Raw genomic sequence first — 19,409 nt, forward strand, 5'->3', positions numbered from 1 at the left:
TACAGTGAATTTAGAATCACCAATTAAGCTAACCCTGTGCATGTCTTTGGACTGCTGGAGAAAACCGGAGTACCTGGAGAGAACACACACAGATGCGGGGAGGATGAAAATGTATGAAAACTCAAATATTCAAAAATGATGACCATCCTTTGTTATTTTATATGAAAGGTTTTTCTTTTCTTTGTGCTTTGCTTTCCTCAGATTACACAAAAGTGATGTCACACAGTCCGTGCACCAGTCAGAGCTCAGAACATTTGATGTCAGTGGCCAGGATAGGTGTTTGTAATATATTACGGAGCTACTATCAATAAATTGTGATCAAACATTCCCACAGAGTCCTGATGAAAGAAATGATCAAAAACTAAATTGGTCATTGTTGCTGATTTTGTCCTATTATTGACCTATTATGCTAATTTCCAGGACCATATTTTCTTTTCTGGGTTCTGCTAGAGTAGTTATGGTTAAAACTAATTCCCAGTTGTAAAATTATTGGAATAGTTGGAAAATAATTAGCGAGGAAGCTCCTGGGATGCTCAAGTCCTAAGTGCAGAGCAATAGTCTCCTCATTGTTGAAATATCTACTTGATGTAACACAATTTATTTTAAATGATCCAAGGTCTTATAGGTTTTAAGATGGAACCAGAATCTAAACGCAGTCATCATTTCTTTTTTTCCATGTAGTCTTGCTTCAGGATATCTTTAGTCTCTTCTAAGGTGGACCAAACACTCTTAAGAGGCAGCTGAGCCTCTAATAAGTAAAAGTAAAGTAAATTAAAGTAAGTAGAGGTGTCACAAATGGCGGTGGTTACCTAAACAGAAAGTTTTCTTTTTAATTTCCTTCCTCTTTCTCTGGAAACCTGACTTAATTTATATTTTCTCCACTCACTGGGAATCGTGAAGGTGCAGCACATAGTTGTGTCCACTTTATTCCATTGTGTGAGCATCTCTAACCACTTGCAGTTTCTCTTGATAAGACAGCAAAGCAGCTCTTGTCTCTGTTGTTTATGTTTGTACTCTCCAGTTTTAATTATTAGTGCTGGTTTCTGCCACTGAGGAACGTCTTCCTCAATTATATATATCAAAATGATTTTCAGTTATGAGTTTTTTTTGTGTGTGTTTTTTTTAAAACATTTTTAGCCAGTCACCTTTTTGTAATCTCCTTTAAGAAGCAAAATCAGGCAGAGCAATTATTGGTATTAGAGCTACTCCTTTTACAGAAAAGTGCTGGTGTGAGGTCATCACCAGCTCACTTCTCATCTTAATGCTCCCAAATGTGGCTAATGTTCCCCATGGCGATCATTAAAATTTCATCTCATCTTAACAGGGAAGCACAGCTGCTTTCCTGCTTTCTTTTGTATTGCACTGCAAATACTCTGAAGAGCGTATTCTCTGTTGTTACCGAGTAATTTTCACACTCACATCCACAAGACTAGCGACTTTCAAGTTTCGTCTACCTTCAAGGATAAGTGTAATGTGTCGGTCTTGTGGCTTTGGTCCAATCGAAGGCTCCTTTCATCTTGCCAATCACCTGCTGTTTGACAAAACCATTGATTTAACTTTCTTCTGCCCCTATAATGAGATGCATTTTAACTGCTATGCTTTTTGATCCTTAGACACATTTTTTTTTCGTCTAATCTCTGAGATCCAAGCTTCTGGTCTGAGGATTGGCGTCTTTTCAACATCTAGCTATCCAGTTCAATATGTTTTACTCATTTATCAGTTTAACAGCCAACCCCTCTTTAATGGAAACGAAAGGACGGAAAGTACTCTGTATTCAATACCTGGATCAAAGCTGAGTAACTGCAACACAAGAGTAATCAAAGATCTAATTGCACTGTAAATAAAAAGCAGATAAATTATGCTGGCTGGTAGGTGACACAAAGAGCTCAGTTCTTCAAGTTCCATAAATAATCAACAAGCCATTTCCTGTTTTGCATATTCATATCTTTCTGGCTCGTGATGAGCGGCCGATGATGTGAGACCAGCACTGTTTCGAAACTATAAACACGGCATGTCTGAGATCTCAGAACACGAAACAACAACAGTTCATGCAGCAGTCTCGACATCAGCTTTACTTTTACTGCCAGCAACAGCAGATAATCCAATAAATGTCCATGACTTGTTTTATTGTACAGGTGTGGGACTTGGCCTTTTTCCCAATAGAAAGAAGGTCATGCTGAGTTATACTGAGAGTTGATAATGGCTTCTGTGTTAAAGAGACTTACACAAAGGACATATTGGCTGAAACATTAATTGCACATGTTTGGCAATGAGTGTAAACTGCACAGCAGTTTGTAATGAGACTACAGAGTTTCCTCTTGGTATTTCTATGTAAAAAGAAAATAAGTGACAATTATAAAAGTGATTCGTTGATATGGATGAGTAGCCAGGGACTGAAGATCTATTTATTTTGCTGTGATACTTCTAGTGGTGTCTATTTTTACACAGCTATTCTTTAGACTCAGTTCATCTTTGATAAGGTTGCCAGCCAAATGGATTATCTTTTCAACATAGCAAGCTTTATTTCATTACTGTATCACTGGGAATTAAATAAGTCCAGCTATGTCGGACCCAAAGTCACTCTTCAAATAGCAATATGTTAGCTAACAGCCACTGAACTCTTCTGCAGAGATGGGAGAATTATGTTGTTATTTTTTTTCCCTCTGCCTGCTACAAACATAAGGAAGCTTATAGGTTCATGCTCTGGGTATTAACAGGGGGATTAGCGAGGAAGCTTCTGGGATGCTCAAGTCCGTGAAGCGCAGAGCAGCAGTCTCCTCATTGTTGAAATATCTACTTGATGTAACATAATTAATTAATTTATTTCAAATGATCCAAGGTCTTATAGCTTTTAACATGGAACCAGAATTTAGCAGTAGTCAACATTTCTTTTTTCCATGTAGTCTTGCTTTAGGATATCTTTAGTCTCTTCAAATGTGGACCAAAACAAATGTACTCTTAAGAGGCAGCTGCCCCTGTGATCAGATAAACTGTGAAATTAAGAGTATAATGTGATGTATGTACAGCTGGTTCTCCATTATAACGAAGCTCAGTATTCAGTATTCTGAATATAGTATAATTTGTTAAAGACACACAAAACTATAACCGTGTTGCCTCTGTCTGAGTACTTGGCCTCCTCTCACAGTCTAAAGATATGCATGCTGGGTTAACTAGTGATTCTAAATGAATCGTAGGTGTGAATTCGAAGGCGGATGGTTTTCTGTCTCTCTGTGCCAGCTATGCAACAGACTGATAGCCCACCTCTCACCCCATGACAGCTGGGCAAGGCTCCAGCCCTCCACCTTGAATTTATTCTGACTGCTGGATGGATGGACAGATAGACGGACAACTCTCTGGACTTGTTACAAAAAAAGAAAGTGGCAGGCAGGATGAGGACCCAAACCCAGGACTCGCAGACACAGAAGGGGGAAGTTAAAGAGGCAGCTTTTATTGCACTGAAGCAGAAAACCAAACAAAACCTGAAAGTCACGAAATCGAAATCTAAACTGGAAACAGGAAGGCTAAGGACTAAAAGAGTAGAGACCAGGAAGCTAGACATTGCCAGGACCTTGAAAATCCACAGAGAAACTTATAGCACATGGGACAACACGACAACGTCCAGAGGAAAACACAGGGCTTAAATACAGAAGGGGGTAAGGAGGGAATGAGACAGGAGGAGAGCACAGCTGGGAATAATCACATATAAGGAGACAAAGGAGAAGCAAAACTCAGTATACTGAACACAGGACTATCAAAATAAAACAGGAAGCATGACAACTATAGATGCAGACAAAACACAGGAGTTTAGCACTGTGACTGGGGAAATAAAAACAGATACAAGACTAGACACTGAGACCCGGAGACAGGATGACTAGGGGAACAGAGGGAACAAGAAACACGGAGACAAGAGTAACTAAACGTGGAACATGGGGAAGGCACACAAACCATGAGACTAGAAATTCTAAATAATAATGAAAGCAAATGGTAAATGGCCTGTATTTGTATAGCGCTTTACTTAGTCCCTAAGGACCCCAAAGCGCTTTACGCACCCAGTCATCCACCCATTCACACACAGGTGATGGCAAGCTACATTGTAGCCACAGCCACCCTGGGGTGCACTGAAGGAGGTGAGGCTGCCGGACACTGGCACCACCGGGCCCTCTGACCACCACCAGTAGGCAACGGGTGAAGTGTCTTGCCCAAGGACACAACGACCGAGACTGTCCAAGCCGGGGCTGGAACCGGCAACCTTCCGATTACAAGGCGAACTCCCAACTCTCGAGCCACGATCGCCCCACGATCGAAAGCAAAGACTATTATTAATTCAAAACACAAAACACTGGGTCACCAACCCAGGACCATGACTTATTTCACCAAAAAGAACTTCAAACAAACAAAAACAGGTCAAAAGACAATAAAACAACCATATTTCCTAAAATTTGCAACAAAACAAAAATTGCCTGTTCCATTAATCATCTGATGATCCCTCAAACCCTAACACCTAGTTTATGATTACTGAGTTCCACCATAGCCCAACATCAGCCGACTGTATGACTGTAAAATGTTGTTCTTTCCACAGGACATTAAATGGAAAATGTATTTAGTTCCCACACAGAAATGATTGGAAGCTGGTGGAAAACATTCACAGTCATTGTATCTTAGAAAAACAAAACAGTGTCGCAAACAGCCGTGGTTACCTAAACAGAAAGTTTTATATTTCCTTCCTCTTTCTCATAAACACTCCGGAAACCTGACCTAATTTGTATTTTTACCAGTTAGTGAGAAACGTGAAGGTGAAGCACGTAGTTGTGTCCCCTTTATTCCACTGCGTGAGCATCTCTAACCGCTTGCAATTTCTCTTGAAAAGGCTGTTGATAAGACAACAAAGCTCTTGTCTCTGTTGCTCATGTTTGTGCTCTCCAGCAATACAAACACTTGACACTTTGTAACAGCCATGACAATTGAACTTCAAAGTGGCCTTTCCCACTGAGAACAGAGCAGATGGACGCTGGAACGGCTAGTTTATTATCTTAATCATATCATGCGACGGGGTGAAATTCAAGCAGTTTTTTTCATGGCTGACAATTATTAAAATCTTCAATTATTAATATATATTAACATCCATATTAGTTTTTCCTACATTTGGTATCAATATTCCAACTTCATCAGAATAAAATAAATCCCAATTTATAATTAGCAGGAGCATTAACACTTTATCACCACTCTGTCTAGTGTACCTCTGGGATACTGCCTCAGAGGAAAAAAATAGTCTCCTGTGGGTAATTAGCTATTTTATTGTATTAAAATAATACAAAATAAATGCACAAATAAAAGCTATTATTTTGAGGCAGACAGAGGACTCTGATCTTGTTTTTCATCACCAACCCTCGCTAATATAATGCCTGATATTATTCCTACTGCTTCATTCAGTCACCACACAGACCGCCGCTCTGAACGCTTTTCTCTGTGCTTCGACATTCTGCATCCGAGTCATGTCCTTGTTCTATTTTGTGTGTACTGTCACAAATATCATCCTATTGCATCAGCTTTGTCTGACTACATTCCCAGTGTTCAGAGCTCTGAAAAACACCTAAGGGTTGTGAGTCTGTTGTTGCCATTCACAGCCTGTTTTCACACCACTCAACCTGTCCAGTACCGCTGGGAAAATCCCTTGTTTCCCTTTTACACACATACCTGCAACACCTGCCTGGAACGTCAATGCTCGTTTATTTTGTGGCTTTAGAAGCACACATACCACACCTGAAAGAATGAATCAGCCCTTTTTTTTTGTTCCACGAGGCTCATCACAGCCCCTGAAGTACACTAGTAATAACACAGCTAATGTGCCTACTCACTGCCTAACTGCACATCCTACCAGATAAAAATAAGCATAATTCAACGGGCTCTTTAAATTAAAGGTTAAAATATATAATTTGTTTGAGTTTAGCACCTTTATATGTTCTAATCTGATCCTCCTAACAATCATCACAGTTACTTCTCTTTTATCATTTGACCTAAGGGTCTGAATGTGGTTTGGCTCAAAGTGATTTCTTTTTTTAATGTTATGGTGCCTTCATCATAATGGTTAGACTAATAACCAGTAATAATAAAAGTCTTTTGCACCATCCATCCATCCACCTCAACCCCATCATTAGTGGCTGCATGCCAAATATCCTTGGGCAAGATACTAACCCCATGTTTGCCTACTGGTGGTGGTCAGAGGGCCCGGTGGCGCCTGTGTCCGGCAGCCTCGCCTCTGTCAGTGCGCCCCAGGGCAGCTGTGGCTACAATGTAGCTTGCCATCGCCAGTGTGTGAATGTGAGTGTGCATGGGTGAATGACTGAATGTAGTGTAAAGCGCTTTGGGGTCCTTAAGGACTAGAAAAGCGCTATACAAATGCAGGCCATTTACCATTTACCATTATTCAGACTAGTCGCTCTGTGATAATGTCACCTATCTTCCTCCCTTTCTCCAGTCATAATTACCACAGACAATAGCAGGCTTTGACTGAAAACAGATGTTGATTTGCAGCATTTGCCCACTGATGCTGTTGTTGTTTGGAAAACTATTATGCTTTCCCTGTCACTTTATTAGGTACACCTTTTCAACTGCTTGTTGACAAAAACAGTCAATCAGCAGCTCAGTGCAATCAGGCGCACAGACATGGTAAAGACCTGCTGAGGTTCAAGCAGACCATGGGAATGGGGAAGAAAGGTGATTTAAGGTGACCTTTCTCTGCAGGGTTTACAGAGAAAGGTCAGAAAAAGAGAAAAATATCCAGTGAGCTGTAGTTCTCTGGGTGAAAATCTCTTGTTGATGGCTAGATTTTGTTGACCTGATAGGAAAGCAACAAAGCAACAACGCCATAAATAACCACTCGTTACAACGGCGGTTGGTGGAAGCGCATCTTTGAATGCCCATAATGCCAAACTTTATCAGCAGAAGCCCAACCTTATCAACTAAGAATCTGATGCTAAAGTTGGCTCACCAAAATTGGACAGTAAAAGAATAATTTAATCTGCTTAAGAATTGTTGCTGACCATGTCTTTTATAACCACAGTGTGCTCATCTCTTGTTGTGGCTTCTTCCAGCGGAATAACATCCCATGCCACTCGCTCTTCATCTCAAGCTGGTTTCTTGGACATGAAAATTAGTTCAAATGGTCTCCACAATCACCAGATCTAAATCTAATAGAGCACCTTTGGGATGTGGTGGAATGGGAGATTCACATCATGGATGAGCAGCTGGCAAATCTGCTGATGCTATTTTGTCAAAATGGACCAAAATCTCAGAGAAATGTTTCTAGCACCTTGTTGAACCTCTGACATGAAGAATTAAAGCAGTTTGAAGACAAAACGGGGTCCAACGAGGTGTACCTAATAAAGTATGTAGTTTTCTGTGGAGTACATTAGTATAGTTTATATGTTCTATGCTGTGGTGTGCTGGGGGAGCAGCACAGCAAAGAAGGAAGTGTCCAGGCTGGAAAAACTAATCAGGAAGGCTGGCTCTGTGGTTGGCATGAAGCTGGACACTCTGGTGACAGTGGCAGAGAAGAGGACATTAAGTTGGACATTATTGACAATGGTCTGCACACAGCCATAAACAACCAGAGGAGCCTGTTAAGTGACAGGTTGCTTCTCCCAAAGTCAAGGACCAACAGACTTAAAGACTTTGTCCCAAACGCCATCAAACTGTTTAACTCCTCGCTGGAGGGGAGAGGGAGGGGAAACGGGGACAAAGACAGCAGGAACAACTAAGCTGTAGTGCCTTTTTCACTGTGCAATATATATATATATATATATATATATATATATATATATATATATATATATATATATATATATATATATATATATATATATATATATATATATATATTAATATCTAACGGTGCAATAGACTCACAATAGTTGTTCTCTGGTATTCTTATTCCTATTTATTCTATTTATCCCTATTATATACCCTGTATTTATATATGTGTATATGTGTATTGTGGCGATACAGAAATTATTTTACTGCTAGAATATAACCTGCATTATTTACATTGCATTAATAATATATCCTACAGCCTTGATATTGCATTAAAGATGTTTATTAAAGCTATTGCCACCACGTTAACCTTTTATTACAGGTGCAGCTATGATTATTCTACACACATCGCATGTTTGTGCTCATTCAGTGTTGATGCTCAGTCTATTAAACAAGGTTTTAAGCTTTGTGAAGCGCTATGTCTTCACAATCTATTGTGTGGGTGACTTGGAGCATAGAAGGATAGACAGCATACACGCTTACAACACACATATAATCCAGAAGCCTGCCAGGCCAAAGGCCCGAAACTCATTTAGCTTCTAACTGCATTTCAGTTTACTTAGTAACAGATGACAGAAGACCAGTTAAGACAAGGACAAGCCCTTAGAGACCATCTAGGCTTGAAAATTATTGCCATGTATGGAAGGTGTTATAGAAAGAGGAACTTCTATGTCCGTCTAAGATGCACCATTTACTGTAATCGATGTATTTGATCTGTAATCGACGCAAGAAGGACGCGTTAATCCTGATGTTATAAAATCATTTTCAAGTGTATTCTCAGCAGGAGACGTGTGCTGATGTGAATATATATATATATATATATATATATATATATATATATATATATATATATATATATATATATATATATATATCAGCACACGTCTCCTGCTAAATGCTAAATGAAAACCTCAAATTTTATTTGAGGTTTTCATTTTTTGGGAATATTTTTTAAGTCCCCTATCTTCCTCTTTCTGCTAAGAATGATGAAATGATGAATGATAAATAATAACCTGAATATGATTTCATTTTATAGGACAGGAGAGAATAAAATGTAAAATAAAAAAATGAAAAATGAAACCAATTTTTTTTTAAATTTGTTCCTGGATTTGATTTGATTTGTTCACCAAATCAAATTGTCCTCTAATGATGAAACACCACAAAGTGTTACAGCAAACTTTTTGGACAGACAGCATCTTAGAAACTACGTGATGTCACTCTGTAAAATCAGCTCACGCAGCGGGACAGAACAGCTTGTGCAACACAGTGTGTCTGTTGAAATAACTGCACTGCGTGAAGCGCACACATTGTTTGTTTGGTCGTTGCCTGGGGTGTACGGAAGTTGAAAGGAGGCTTTTAAATGGGATCAATAGCATCACCAAGACGTAACTGACCTGGTAAAGGGATAAATAACTAACATGAAGTTAGGTCAGACAAAATACCCAAAAGTCAAACATTGGAGTCAGGCATTTAAGCACAAGTGAAACCGCCTCAGAGTGATTTACATACATTAAGCAACATCAAAAGAACTCTTTGTTCACCTTTGAGTCATTTTAACTTCCAAAGCTCACGTCTCTGCTTCTATAAACCAGTCTTCTCCATTTAAACCTGTTCAATTTAAACTTGACCCTGCTCTTGGATGGTAGAGCAGGGTCAAGCAGCAGGTGGTAAATACAAAAAAAAAGGGCCTCTGACCTCTGATATCTCAGAGTGTTTTTGAGCTGCAGCAGGATACAGACTTATCTCTAAAAGTAAAGCCTTCCCAGTCTTCAAGTCAGCCACGAGTTATTAGATTTTTTATTACTGTGTGCAGTATATGACTATTCAAACAACATCATCCACATTGCTGTTCTCACCACATGCTGTAAAAGGAGGGACCGCTCTGTCACTGGGCCATCTCCCTTGACCAATGCTTATCTCCACTGACTCATATTAAGAGGGAAATGTAAAGAAACATTGGGCATTGATGACTAAATATAGTAAAAAAAAAAAAAAATACGATCAAACAGCCTGACAGAGTCCGTCTGTACCGCTCATGCTGAAAAAAAGGCCAGTTGTTACCAGGGAAACCATGTTTGGCGAGAGTGGAAGATAAATTGCAGCAATATCTCACTAGTAGTCATTTCTATTATCTGCACTGGATGTTTAGATTAACAGGTAAATAGGGGGATGTGCCAAGAGACAGCAGCTTGGAGGTGAGGTGCGCAGAGGTGATCAAACAAAACAGCAAGGAAGACACACTGGGAGGTAAGCCACGCTGCTCATGAAAAATGCCAAAAATGGGAAGTCTGTTGCAGGAGTGAGGATTTGTGAGCTGACAAAAATTGTCACTGTGGACTTGTCCGAATTGCTTAAATTGGTGTAAAATCTTTAGTTTCATCACAGCACTATAGAGAATGGTCAGAAAAAAATAGTTCCTCTTCTCAGACACTGGACTATAAGAGCTGAGCGTCTGACACAGATATTCACTCGATGGAAGTTGCCCCATAAAGGGTAAGAACCTAGTTTCATTTTAATATTTCTCCAATAGGTTGATTTATAGATTATAAAACTTTCCTTACCGCTGTCTTGACTTTCTATTTCCTTTATACGATGATGCAGGAAACAGATACAGATAGAACCGTGTTGTAAAAGTCGTGGCAAAGTAAAGCTTTGAGACGCTATTTTCCCTCGTGTAGTTAACTCATTAAGTTTATGAGGGTTATCATTTTCACAACATGTCCAGTATTTGTGTATACAGTAAGAACAAGGGCTGGGACTTAATGATAAAAGCACTGCTGCACTGTATTTACAACAAGGAACAAGCAATAACACAGTATTATGGTTTGTATACAAACTCGTGTGCCGGGTTAAAACACTGTCTTCTCATTAAGAGATAATACACAACCACAATAACCTCTGAAGTAGTGATGTGGAAGAAAATTAAGAAAGAATATAGAAAAAACATAATTACAGCATACTTTGTGATGCCTCCTACCTTTTGTTGTAGGAAAAACATTTATTGTATGAACAGCACGTTTTCAAATGAAGTGTCAATTTTATACTCATAGTTTAAAATAGTTTGCTGTGCTGTGTGGTAATCTCTTTTCATTCTCTCTTATCAGCAGAGCTCAAAGCCCTGGAGGAAACGATGAGCTGTGGTTTATTGGTGGGGACAGAAAAACCGCTCTGTCTCGTTGGGTTTGTTCCAGGACACTGAGCCAATAAGAAGCCTTCGTCTTCTGTGGTCGGTGCTGCCCCACAGATAAAACCTCCTTGTTCTGCAGTCTATTCATCCCCGGGGTCGGGGATATAATGTGACACATCTCAATTCTTGACCGAGTTGAAAGATTCACATGGAGCCCACCGCGCAGCGGTGCCACACAGCACTTTGTCTCTCTGTCTACGTCATTACCTTTGTGCTGGGCTTCCCGGCCAATGTTTTGGCTTTCTACACTTTTTGTAAGAAAGTAAGGCAGAAACCCACCCCGATTGACATCCTGCTCCTCAACCTGACCATTTCTGACCTCCTCTTCCTCATCTTCCTGCCCTTCAAGATGCAGGAAGCAATGAACGGCATGATGTGGAACATGCCCTATGCCCTCTGTCCACTGTCTGGCTTTATCTTCTACATGACCATCTACAACAGCACCTTTTTCCTCACTGCTGTCAGTGTAGAGCGCTACTTGGGTGTGGCTTTCCCCATTCGGCACACTCTGAAGCGGCGACCTGTGTATGCTGTAGCTGCCAGCATTTTCTTCTGGATTTTCTCCACCGCCCAACTCAGTATCGTGTTTATCGTGCCCTTTATTGGCCAAAATGACTCTGCAGTCCCCACTGAACGCCTCAACACCTCAGCTCACCCTAGCAGCGATAGCAGAACACTATGCTATGAGAACTTCACCGAGTCTCAGCTGAAGGTCCTCCTGCCTGTGCGCCTGGAGCTTTGTGTGGTGCTTTTCTGCATCCCTTTCCTGATTTCTAGTTTTTGCTACATCAACTTCATCAGAATTCTCTCAAAGCTGCAACACATTGACCGGCGCCGGCGCATCCGAGCCATGGGCATGGCTTTGGGAACCCTGGTGGTGTTTGCTCTATGTTTTGGACCCTACAACGTCTCACACATCGTTGGTTTTATAAACAAGAAAAGTCCAGCGTGGAGAGACAAAGCCCTGCTGTGCAGCACCTTCAATGCCTGTCTAGACCCTCTTATTTTCTACTTTTCTTCCTCTGCTGTGAGAGGGACTGTGGGTAGTGTGATGGAAGGGGTTAAAAGCCGTCTCCAGAGGTGCATGTCTTGTCACCTGCTCCAGGCCTTGTGCGGGGGAATTACCAAGACTGCACAAGATAAGGAACACACGCAAGAGGAGATCAATGCTATCTGAGCTGACAGAAAGGGACCTGTAAGCGGCTGCCTTTACTGTTGTCTTATTTCTTCATCCCTGGGAGCAGAAAATTAATGCCATGTTAATGTTTATACATGTGAGAAAATGACTTGGCTTTATACAGTGAAGTGTATTTTTGTTTGATGAGATTCCTTTTTGGAAATGAGACAAGACAGGTAACCTTCAGTCTTCCTAAGCACGCCATGCCAATTTTTTATGCAGCGCATCGGGTAAAACCTCAGAGACAGCCTACTTTGAACTGTCACCAGGACATAACAACATTTCTGTAACAGAAGTACAGAGACCCTTAAATGCAGGCAGGTGTTGTGGAGCATCGCAGCAGAGACTGTGACAAAATGAATATCTAAGCAACAGCGTTGCACGTCATCTCTCCGCAGTTAGAGATTAAATGTTCCAACCAACATCCTTAGTCGTGAACAGGATATTGTTTGCAACAATACGGTCATTATGTGTCAAGCAGTGGTGGTTGAAGAAGAAGTAGCAGAAGAAAGAGAAAATGTGTGGCATCTTCATGCATATACAAGCATGCTGAAAATAGAGAGCAGTTCGCTTTGTAATTGTACATATGTTTGCATTTGTAATGTTTTTTTGCATGATGATGGCTGTTCTTATATTTATATGGGATATATGAAGAAAGAGAGATGTATGAATGTACACATATATATGCATAACGGGGGTTGTAATAATATAATAACACGTAAATAAAGCTTATTTTCATATTCAAATAAGATTATACATTTTGCATGATTTCTGACTCATGCATTATTTTGTAAAGAAACCACGCCAGCAGGTGTAAACAGTGTTTGTGTGGACACACACGTGTGAGTGTAATGACGGGAAAAGGAAGAAAGGACTGATGGAAGCAAAAGCAAACCGCACAAACATTATTTTCATAAACAAACTGTACAATAATAAATTGAGTTAATCAATAACAGGTACAGACAGGTACAAGGTGATTGTGTGCGTATGAGTGAGCGGAAGAAAAGAGATAAGGACTAATTTGTTTTGGAAAGAAGGGGGATGAGAAATATGAAAAATGCCCGTAAAGACCGCCTGCATCAAGTGATCAACAGTTGCCATCGGCAGCTCAGTGATATCATATGTAAATGTTTTTATGCACATGTATTTACACATAAAAGCAGGATGAGTAATAGAAAGCTTACTGAGCTGCCTCTTTGATTTTTGATGTCACTAATCTGATTATACTGAAGATCCATCAGCTCACTCAGCTGTTCAATGTTCATCATTTCTGCCAGTATTTGTTTGTTTTTTTTTATTCTTGGCAGTGTGGTCTGGCTTAAATTTAAAATGAACTTCCTCCAAAAAGTGAATCAAGATCTCACCCCACATGCTGCAAACATAAACAATGCTATCACACAAGCAAGCGCTGGCATCGGCTGTAATCCTATTTAGCGAGGATTAGGCCTGCACAGAGGTTGAGCCGATCACTGTATCTGTTTGACAGGTGGATCGCACATGAATCATTCATTTTGACAAACAGACCCCAGTGAATGACTAAGACGTGTGGGTTAACAGCCATCGACATGACGAACAAATCCAAAAATCTGCGAGTCAGCATGCCATAGGACAAAAAGTTACAGGGATGAGTCACTTGTACACATCAGCGATGACAGATTATACACTATGAAAGAGCACAGCAGAATATACATACATACAGATGTGGTTTAAAATCTGGAGAATTTTTTACATGAAAAAGTGAGACGGACCTATGCACATCATTCACTGATAATTGTTTTTTCTTTTCCTGATGAGTTGAATGTTGTTTGTAAAAGGTTGGTCTGATGAGAAGAGCTCAGCTGAACAGCTGGCAATCCTTTCTCCTTTTTCATTTTGTCTTTCCTGGAACACAATATTTGGTTATTGCATCACTGTTGACTTTTCCTTAATGATGTGTGATAAGTTACAGGGATAAAACAATAAGAAAATCAGCCTTGTGTGTGTGTGTGTGTGCTTATGTGTGTTTGTCAAAGGTTGAAGAATACAGTACTCACGTGGCAGATTTCATTTTCCCTTCGCCCAGATATTTCTGACTGCTGTGTGGCACAAGATTGAGAAAATTGATGATCACAAAAATGAAAAACATTTTTTTTTTAACAACTACATGCAATTCTAGCTAAACAGAATTACTCTTACCATTCAATAAAAAACAAACGGTCGTTGCAGAGAGGAAACACATCTTTGCAATGTTCAAGTATAAAATCAGCTCACTGGGTGGGGCATCTGTAAAAAAAAAGAAGAAGAAAATAAACACTGATTAGCACCGACTTATCATGTTATTGAGCGTGACAGAATTAAATCAAGGAGGTCGAGCTGGCTTTGGCTGACGGACGTTCTCCTCCTCCCTGGGAGGAGAGGTGTGTAAGGATTGATTGGAGAAAATCATTAATTTGTTCAAGTATGCAGTATTGCAGGCAATCTGTTGCTTTGGAATGATCAATGTGTGACCCAGATTAAGAGTGAAGTGGTAGTGAATACTGAGCAAGTGACAGGTAGTATGTCAGGACCTGTGGTTCGTGAAGACATTGTTTTATTAAAGGGATTTTTCCTATAGATCAGTAAAGAAGATTAAAAAGAGATTTGGGGTATTCCAGTAAAAAAAAAGTCTGCTTTGACAAGGTAATGGGACCTGTGGTTAAAGCCCCTCTGAGCCTGTGATGAATATAAAAAAAATCTCCTGATGAATCTTTGTTTTGTAAGCAGAGCTACTGCATTACAAATATCAGAGTGATAAAATATAAGTGTGGTGTGAATGAGGGTCCAGGGATCATAGGTTTGAGCCATTTTATTCAATATTTGTCACACCACAACACACCAACCCCTGAGTTCCCGTGTTTATAACTAGGCGGGCGTGATTAAGGATGCCGTGCAGTTGCGTCCGCCCTCCCTGCACGGCGCCGCAGACCACGCCCCACCACAATAAGACACAGGCCTGTATACATAAAAAAAAAACTAAAGCTCCTCAAACAAAATTTTTAAAGTAATGACATGAGCCTGTAATTACCTTTACTGTGAGGTTATGTTATAGCATCTATAAATGAAGCAACTGTCTCCTGGGCTAAAAAAATGAAATCCACTGTGCAAGAGCTGCGGTTCCTCAACTGGCCACTTGAGGCTGGCAACAAAAGTGAAACTCACAAGCTTACTTTGACTCATCACAGGCATGAATGACATGGTTTGAGTCTAAGGTTTTTTCTGTAACTAACACAGGGTCAAAATTATACATAAAATCGAAAATATATACATACACCCCCATTAATATTTTCTGTGACAGCCTTTGAGTCAAATATGATATAAAGCTGGCTTCACTCTGGAAAGTAACATGGTGTTCCAGCAGATTCCAGTTCATAGCAGGCCTGAGTGTTGGTGGTTTCTGGGTTGTTCCTGAACATCCCATCCAATTTCCTCTCATCATCTTGAATTACTGACACATCAGAATAACTGTATTCTTATGTATGCTATGCACAGCTCTTTGAACAGAAGCTCTTGGAAGTTGTTTTGAAATTTCTTCTGGAATGGACTTTACAAATGCTTAAATGTCCGTGCCTGGAAACCAACCAAGTTAAATGAAGTCTACTAATTCTCCCAAGAAGTCAAATATAAGGATATAAGGTCAAATATCCATACAACAATTACACCAGGAGCCTGGTTGTGTCTACCAAAGGTTTCTGTTCAAAGTGCAACTTGCAAAGGGAGTATTAGTGGGTGTGTATATATGTACAATTAATTTTAAACTTGTTCACCAAATTCTTGTTTTTTTTTAAAGTCATTAAAGATGCATGCTGTACAACCATTCCACCCTGGAAAAAGAACAATTCAAAGAAATCAATAAAGGCCCAAACTTACCATGGCATTAATGCCCATGATGAGTGCACGTACACTTCTGACCATAAAAACAAAGACAACGTAGAATTGCCTAGATTCTTGCGACATTGGCCAATGTCGCAAGACTGCGACATTGGCTAATGAGTTGTCCATCACGAGTCATTAACCAATAAGCATGAAGTTTCACAAGATGCTGATGGTGGAAGCGCTAACCTCGTACAGGTCTTCAATACGGATGTTCACGAGCCAGTGTCTGATGTCATTGTAGCTATGTCCACCTTTTATACTGTCTCGAAAAATCTCATGTTAAAAAACTTTGAAACAAGCAATCAATAAACAAAATCATTGTTACGATTAAATTAGGAGTGGAAAGGGTAGAGAGGTGGATGCTGTCGCCTGTGCTAATTTCAATTATTGAGCCGGACCTCTCACCTGTGTTTGTGGCGTTGTACTGATTACCAGGTTTCTTTGTCTGCCTATGGATACACCTTTCTAATCAAGCCTGTGTTAGTTGATAGCTGAACACTCCACTCCGTCGTCCAAATATGGTCACTTCTGGCTCCAGAAGAACAATATGTAATAACATAAAAACGAAAATGCTAATATAGAGGCTTCAAACAAAGGCTTCACAAACCAGAGGGTGACATTGCAGTGCTAGTGTCCATCTAATAAAAACTGTGCTTTTAGCTCATTGTTTTGTTGACTGTGTGTTTTTATATGTTGTTGTTCTTTTACACATAAATCTGCTAATCCATTTTACTTTCTGCTCTTTTAGACGCTTCAGGCATAAGCTTTCAAAATCCCAATTCTTCTACCTCAAACACTTAACAGCACAAAGCTAACAGACAGTGAGTGGACACAGTCTTTGGTTTATTGGCTAAAAAGCAGGCTGGTTTTGTCAGAACTGAAAGTACAGACATTACCGAGCCCACATTTATCAGATGTCAGAAAATCAAGATAAGAGCATTATGTGACATTAATAAACAATGGGCACCTGCCAGCTAATCAATAGTTTACATAAAAAGTCGACTGCATTCTCAAAAAAAAAAAAAAAAAAAAAAAAAAATCAAATTAAGGTTGTGTGAAGTGCTAACAACAGGCTGAAGCTAAAACATTTTAATTAATTCTGCGGTTTAAATTAGTTCACTTTCCTATTCTGGGTCAAAGTTAGATGAATTCAGCAGCTAGGAGCTGTGTTAGTGCTGTGACATGAGCTCTAAATCTGCTACGGCAGTGATTCATGCCCCTGACACCCTTCTCCTTAACAAACAGTAGGTATCGTAATATTTAGAACCATCTGTCACGCTGAACCGACAGAAGAAAAACCACATTTTTTCAGAAACAAAGATAAATAATTAAAACCTGTGGCATAAAGTCCCATTTTTTTATCGGGAGGATAACAATTTGATTTAAAAAAATACCAAAAGGGAATTTTAATTATATAAAAAAAGAAAATCCTACATTCATTATCTCAATAGCTGCCTTTGAGACACTTTTCTCCTGTATAAGATTAACATATTTAGAAAATTAATTAATTTTCCTGCCTTATTTACCCCAAGTGAAGGAGGCAGTCAGAGCAGTTGTCATGGCAGGGTGGTCCTGCACCCAACATGTGAAGGTTATGCCTGTTTTCAAGGACTGCTTATTTGGGAGAGAAAAAACACTGAGGAGATGCTTTTCCCGGCTGTTGTTGTCCATCACCTGGAGACACTTCGACTGGCGCTGAGGCTCAGAGTTCACCAACAAATCTGAAGACAGCAGGGCTTCATTGGGTGGATGTTCAGACAGGTTGCTGTGATGCTTGTCAGCAGGAAGGGTGCAATTGGTGACTGAGAGGTGATCGATAACGGCTGCTGCGCTTTGGTAGGTCCAGGTGAGAGTGAGTCTACTGGGGTAGAAACCTCCGGTGAGACACAGGAGAGCCCACTGATCGGTGTGTGGTTCTGGGGGAATCTGGAGGTATATTTTTGGAGCAGAAGGTGGTGCTAGTAGTAAAAGAAATCGTGTATTAATAAATGCTGCATAGGGTCTTCTATACTGCTACACTGAATCAATTACTACTACTGATGTCCAGTATTGCAGTTTGAACTGTATATAATTTGAAAGCAATGTTGTGTAGATTACTAACAACAAGTAGACATATCAATAACACTCTGATTAAAAAAAATTATTCAAATCGGCAGAATAAATCTTGCATAAGAAATTAAATGAAAATGAAAAAAGATGCAGTATCCATTTTTATTCGGTGGAGCCAGCATTGCAATCAGGGAATATCAAAAGGAAGCTTTCTTCCGCATGAAGGATTTCCACATAATAATTTGGCCATCCCTCCCTGCCTTGTTTTCTGGGGAGTTTCAATTCCCTGGGCAAGATCGATACAAGGCACTGCGTATGGTGCCGGGGTGATTATTTCTAGATCTGTCATGAAACTGCTCAGGCAAAAAGATGAACTCTGAGGGAATTTCACATGACTTGAATTTTTATAGGTTATAAGATTGAGCCCTTACGTTCGTTTTATGGTGATACATGTTTTTTGCCGGTGCTTGTATTGAGCTGCCTCGTACTGAACGTTGTGGCTCCGGTGTACAAAAGATACAAATGAGACATAATTACCAGCATGGCAACATCACCCGGGCGGAGCGGTCCTAATAAATTGTGGGCATGTTCATTTCTGAAACCACCGATTTGTTTCTTACCCAAGACGACCAGCTTGGTGCCGTTGCCCCATTCTGGGTCCTTCTTCAGGACGTTCACCTCGCAGTAATACCACCCAGAATCCTGAATTGTAGTGTTAGTGATCACCAGGGAGGAAGTTTGATTCTTCGCCACAACGATTTGCCTGGATGAGTTTGAGATGAGCTGCTGTTCCGACTTGAACCACTGAACTCCATACTTTAGGGATTCAACTTTGAAATGACAGGACAGAGTTGCCGTCTCACCCCGCATCACACTGAGGGATGGAGGATGCTGCCTAACCCTCAGTCCCTCCGGGGTCGCTGTCAGGGCTAAAGACAGAGCCATTAATACAATGTGTCATACAAGCAACTTTTTAAAAAGTGCAGATCAGACCTCTGGGTCAACTACAAATACTTTAAAATGTGTGTTTAGTATGCCTGGGTGACAGCTGGGAGTGAGATATGCCAGACAGAGAAGATCAGACATAAAGCTCAAACAAACGGAGGAGTGACTTTACTTAGTTTAGTGAAGTTTTTATAGCACGCAACTTATTAAATGGCTTCCACTGAGAAAAACCAAAAGATAATAGAAAAAAAGACTTCTGCAGAAACACTCAAACACAAAGGGTCTCACCAGCTTTGAAGAGATTTATTTGTAGCAACTGCTTATATAGCCAAGTGTGAGCAGCGATCATTA

General features: G+C 40.1%; 1 protein-coding gene across 1 annotated transcript; it reads left to right on the top strand.

Annotated features, from left to right (window-relative positions):
• The first annotated feature begins 9,799 nt into the window (after positions 1-9,799).
• On the top strand, positions 9,800-14,065 carry LOC146508657 (free fatty acid receptor 2-like). Its single transcript, XM_085176572.1, has one exon. It carries the CDS (start codon positions 11,145-11,147, stop codon positions 12,171-12,173), a length of 1,029 nt encoding a protein of 342 aa, XP_085032698.1. The 5' UTR covers positions 9,800-11,144; the 3' UTR covers positions 12,174-14,065.
• The last annotated feature ends 5,344 nt before the right edge of the window (positions 14,066-19,409 follow it).

This window comes from Neolamprologus multifasciatus, chromosome 11 (assembly GCF_963576455.1).
Source record: "Neolamprologus multifasciatus chromosome 11, fNeoMul1.2, whole genome shotgun sequence".
NCBI classification, from domain to species: Eukaryota; Metazoa; Chordata; class Actinopteri; order Cichliformes; family Cichlidae; genus Neolamprologus; species Neolamprologus multifasciatus.